This window comes from Spermophilus citellus (genome assembly GCF_964194105.1).
Source record: "Spermophilus citellus genome assembly, chromosome: 3".
NCBI lineage: Eukaryota > Metazoa > Chordata > Mammalia > Rodentia > Sciuridae > Spermophilus > Spermophilus citellus.
The window spans coordinates 89,262,982-89,267,944 of NC_138184.1; the positions used below are offsets into that span (position 1 = coordinate 89,262,982).

The following is a 4,963-nucleotide window of genomic DNA, read 5'->3' on the forward strand; positions in this document are numbered from 1 at the left end:
GGCATGTGCAAGAGCATGTGCATTGGGCCCCCAGACTCACATGCACAAATGCACACACACTCACGCACACACGTGCACACTCACAACCAGAGTGCTGACTCCAGTGTCCTACTATCTGAGCCAGTGCGCAAGTCAAGGATTTGTATTTCTTTTCTTTTCTTTTTCTAGTTATAGATGAACACAATACCTTTATTTAATTTATTTTTTTATGTGGTGCTGAGGATCAAACCCAGTGCCTCACACATGCAAGGCAAGTGCTCTACTGAGCCCCAGCCCCAGCCCCAGCCCCCAGATTTGTATTTCTAATGCAGTGCCAAAGGCCACTGCTGCCGCAGGTCCACAGACCACACATGAGAACCATTGGCCACAGGATCCCCAAGACACTTAATAGTTCTGGTCACACATTTTATTCAAGGCCTGATGTGAGGAAGTCCCAGATCTTTGCAGATGCAGAGGCCCTGAGAATCCACGGGGGAAGGTGCAGCAGCCTCTGAGAGACTGCTCTGTGCCAGGCACAGCAGTCGGCACCTCTGAGACCCAGTCACCGCCCAGAGAGGGACAGAGGTCGGGTAGAGCACCACAGCTCAAGCTGGAATCTTGTTTCAACCATTTAACAACTGCATGTCCTTGCCCAAGTGACCGAATGACATCCTGCCTCAGTTTCGCCACCTAAACAAAAAGGACAGTGATGACATTTGCATGACCTGACATTAAGAAATGCTCCATAAACATTCATGAAAAATGTTTTAAGCATAAATAAAAATGGAGCTGGGTGCTGTGGTGCACACAACTTGGGAGGCTGAGGCAGGAGGATCACAAGTCCAAGGCCAGGCTTAGCAACGTGCAAGGCCCTTTCTCAAAATTTAAAATTTAAAATTGCCGGGAATAAAAAACAAAAATCTCCGTGTTCGAGCACCCTGGGTTCAATCTCCAGCACCGAAAAACAAATAAACAAAACCCCATAGCTATGGCTGCACTTATTATGGAGTCTGTCCTGTGTGGGGAAACCGTGGTACAAGAAGTGCTAGCTATTTACAGAAGGTCCCTGTCCTCCCTCAGCCATGCCACCACCAACCCAATTCCCATCCATTGATTTCAACCCCCTCACCAAATCCAAAGCAGATGCCCATGAGAAAAATTCAATATAATTTATTAAATAGAGTCTGAGGGCTCCTCAGTACAATAAATATCAATAAATTAACAGAGCTGGCCTCTCCAGCTCTCACATATTAAAAAAATAATTCCATAAATACCAAGACAAATAACAAGGACATAACAGTAACAGAATCTCTTTCAAGTCAATTCAGACATTTCAGTCTCAGCGCCCCCAGGACTGGCCCAAGGCTCGTCGGCGTCCTCCTTTACTTCATGAGGGAGCATCTCCGACCCTCCTTGGGCAGGCTTTTTGTAAATGCTTCCCGAGTCTGGGCCATGCAGCCCGAGAACTGCTGGAGCACAGCCAGGATGAAGCTCTTCCCCTCGTAGGCATCCCCGGAGGACGCGGGCGTGGTGGCCAAGGCCTCAGGGGTGCTGTCGTCTTTGAGTTTGTCGAGCTGTTCCAGAACGTCAGCGACCGTCCCGTCCATTCCGTCCATCCTGTTCGTCCCATACTCAGTGGTCTTCCTCAGATATGCCTGGATGACCGAGATGTTGTGCGAGGCTTGGGGCCCGGGGGTGAAGCACGGCAGCGGGTACTTCTGGATTACCCAGGCTTGGCTGTCTGGCATGTTAGGCTCCTTCTTCCTCTGTAGGAAGCAGAGAGAAACGGCAGGCATGAGCACTGGCTGTGCAGTGTCACCCAGAGATGCTGACAGCTCATCGGCGGGAGCTTCCCCTGCGACAGACCTGGTGGGCACCCTGTCCAACTGCTGCGACCACCCTCTGAGGCTGTGGCCAGCGCCAACCCCATTTCCAGAGGAAACTAGGCCTCTGTTGGTTTATGGAGCTGGCCCAGGATCAAGTGGCAGACCCAGCATTCCCAAGGCCACAGTTCCAAGCCTGTGTTTATAACCACTGCTCCATCCTGTCCCCTCTGCCCCATGTAGCTGAGGTCAGCTTGGGGGCTCCAGGGATGGAGACTAAGAGCAAATCTGCATTTCCACACTAGCTCCCTGCTCTTGTCCCCCTGTGTGAAAGCCACTTTGATGTCTCTGGCTGGTAGAGGATGGTTTTATGCTTGCTTAAAAAAGGCCCCCAAGAAACTAGGGAGAATTTTCAGAAACAAACTGAGGACTCAGGGCCACCCCCTGTCCCTTGCCCCTTCCTAAGGACTAAGGCTTTCAGGTTAAATGGAATGACTAAGAGACCTCATCACCCCCAGCACCCTTGCCTCTGTATCTTAAAAAGCCAAGCCTAGGGTTTAAATGCCAGGGAGGGTAAGAAGAAGAAGACTGGTCTCATGATTGTTCCAAGCTCTGGTATTTATTTGTTTAATCAAAGTTATCTAAGAGGCCCTGCCTTGAAGGCAACCCAAGAAAACCCAGTAGTATTCACATTTATTTAGTCTTCCACTCCACTGCCGGGGTCAGGTTCTACAGTCACTAGGCAGAGAGAGAAGCATGCACGCAGACCCTCATCTGCTCACGGCCACCCTTCTCTGATGGAAGAGACCCTCAGAAACCATTATCAACGCCCTGCATTGGCTGGGACGTCCTCTGCAGCCCTGATGGACTTTGGCTGCTCAGAAGGTTCCTGCATGCAAGATGGCCCATCTCTGAGGATGTGGTCAGGCAGGAGAACTCAGATAATAGTACCGTGAACCCAGCAGGCTTGAGATAGAGAGGCGCGTGAACACATACCCGGCTGGAAACCACTGAGGTTGTGACTCTGGCCAACCTTGTCTCCTTCCCCACTGCAGTTCACTGTCTTAAACATTCCTCCTTAGCTCATCTCCTTCTTCCCTGTCCCTTCCTGGGATACCCACAGCTAGATCAGATATGGAAAGAGCAGCTGCTTCTGGGGGCAACAGAAGGCTTTTTAAATAAGTGCTTTGGAAAAGAAATCTCTAGGGCACTTACGTAGTCCTGCAAAAGCTGTGTCGACAGGTTGTCCAAATTCTTGAGGATCAGCTGCACTTCACATGCTGTTGGCCCATCGATGGGCCTGTCAGTGGGGAACGTGTGGATGGACATCCAGGCTGACATACAGCACAGCAGCATCAGTGCAGGCTTCGTGGGTCCTGGAGAAAGAAGAAGCTGTGAGGCACACAGAGCAAACCCCCTGCCCACCTGTCCTCAGTCACAGAAACCAGGTGGAACAACCGCTGGTGGAGCCCTTCTTTCCAAAAGCTTCCTCCCTGAGGGATACAAGACCATGCCCGAGAGTCAGCGTGAGGTACCTGTGACAGAGATCATGGTGAGAGAGGAGGCGCAGCTGGCCTTGGCAATGACCTCTGGAGCCAGATGTGCTTGGCATGGCCCCCAGGAGACATATAAAGGGTCCGAGTGAGGAAGAGGAGTAATCGATGTCCCGCCCATGGCAAAACCATTGCTCAGCTTTTCTCCAGAAAACACTTTCAAAATTCTGCCAGCCCGGGCTGGGTGAAAGTGGGGCTGGAAGGAAATGCTGAGGTTACCCTCACAGCAGCCGGAGGCCTGACGCAGAGAGTCACCAGCACCCAGCACAGGAAGGCGCCCGCCACTCGGACTTTTCTTCTTGGAAAGAGCTGTTTGATTTGACTAGAGGAAATTCTGAAGCCCAGAGTTGACAGGCACAACCACCAAGGAACAAGTGACTTACGGGGATTGAGGGTCAGTGCCCAGGGGGATTTTCTGGGGAGATCAGGTGGAGGGTGCGTAGGCTCGGAGCTGGTGGGGGAGATCTGTGGACTGCGTTATCTTTGGGAATTTCTGAAGCGTGCCCAGGCCGTGTGCGGGGTTGGCCCTCATAACCACTGCGGGTACCGTGAGTCAAAGGCCTTGGATATCCCTGGACTCTCAGCTGTACCTTGCAATCCCAGGCCCTAGAACCAGAACCCAGGATCAAGAGCCACTGAAATTATTTATACCTACTTTGAGTGCTAACTTTTTTTTTAAATGTTATTTTTTAGTGGTAGATATATATAATACCTTTATTTATTTATTTATTTTTATGTGGTGCTGAGAATTGAACCCAGGATCTTGCACGTGTGAGGCGAGCGCTCTACTACTGAGCCACAACCCCAGCCCCTTGAGTGCCAACTTTGAACAAGTCCTCTTCTAGGGTCATAGGAATGGCAGCAAACAAGTTGGACAAGATCCTGTCCTCAAAGATCTGGCACTGGGGGCTGGGGATGTGGCTCAAGTGGTAGCGCGCTTGCCTGGCATGCGTGCTGCCCGGGTTCGATCCTCAGCACCACATACCAACAAAGATGTTGTGTCCGCTGAGAACTAAAAAATAAATATTAAAAATTCTCTCTCTCTCTCTCTCTCCACCTCTCTCACTCTTTCTTAAAAAATAAAAAATAAAATAAATAAATATTAAAAATTCTCTCTCTCAAAAAAAAAAAAAAAAAAAAAAGATCTGGCACTGGGGTGGGGTAGGGACAGCAATTAAAAAATTAACAAAAAGGGCTGGGGTTGTGGCTCCGTGGTAGAGCACTTGCCTGATATGTGTGAGGCACTGGGTTCAATCCTCAGCAACACATAAAAATAAATAAAATAAAGGTATGCTGTTCATCTACAACTACAAAAATATATATATTTTTTTAATTTTTTTAATATTTATTTTTCAGTTCTTGGCAGACACAACATCTTTGTTGGTATGTGGTGCTGTGGATCGAACCCGGGCTGCACGCATTCTAGGCAAGCACGCTACCGCTTGAGCCACATTCCCAGCCCCAAAAAATATTTTTTAAAAAATTAACAGGAGGGCTGGGGATGTGGCTCAAGCGGTAGCACGCTCGCCTGGCATGCGTGCGGCCCGGGTTCGATCCTCAGCACCACATACCAACAAAGATGTTGTGTCCGCCGAGAACTAAAAAACA

The 4,963-nt window shown here is 49.6% G+C and overlaps 1 protein-coding gene across 1 annotated transcript; it reads right to left on the reverse strand.

The window, feature by feature from the left end:
• Positions 1 to 1,361: 1,361 nt before the first annotated feature.
• Positions 1,362 to 3,353, reverse strand: IL31 (interleukin 31; the record flags this gene model as incomplete). Its single annotated transcript, XM_081283249.1, has 3 exons — positions 1,362 to 1,745; positions 3,018 to 3,178; positions 3,338 to 3,353. The coding sequence occupies 3 exons, from the start codon at positions 3,351 to 3,353 to the stop codon at positions 1,362 to 1,364; spliced, it is 561 nt and encodes a 186-aa protein (XP_081139375.1).
• Positions 3,354 to 4,963: the final 1,610 nt, after the last annotated feature.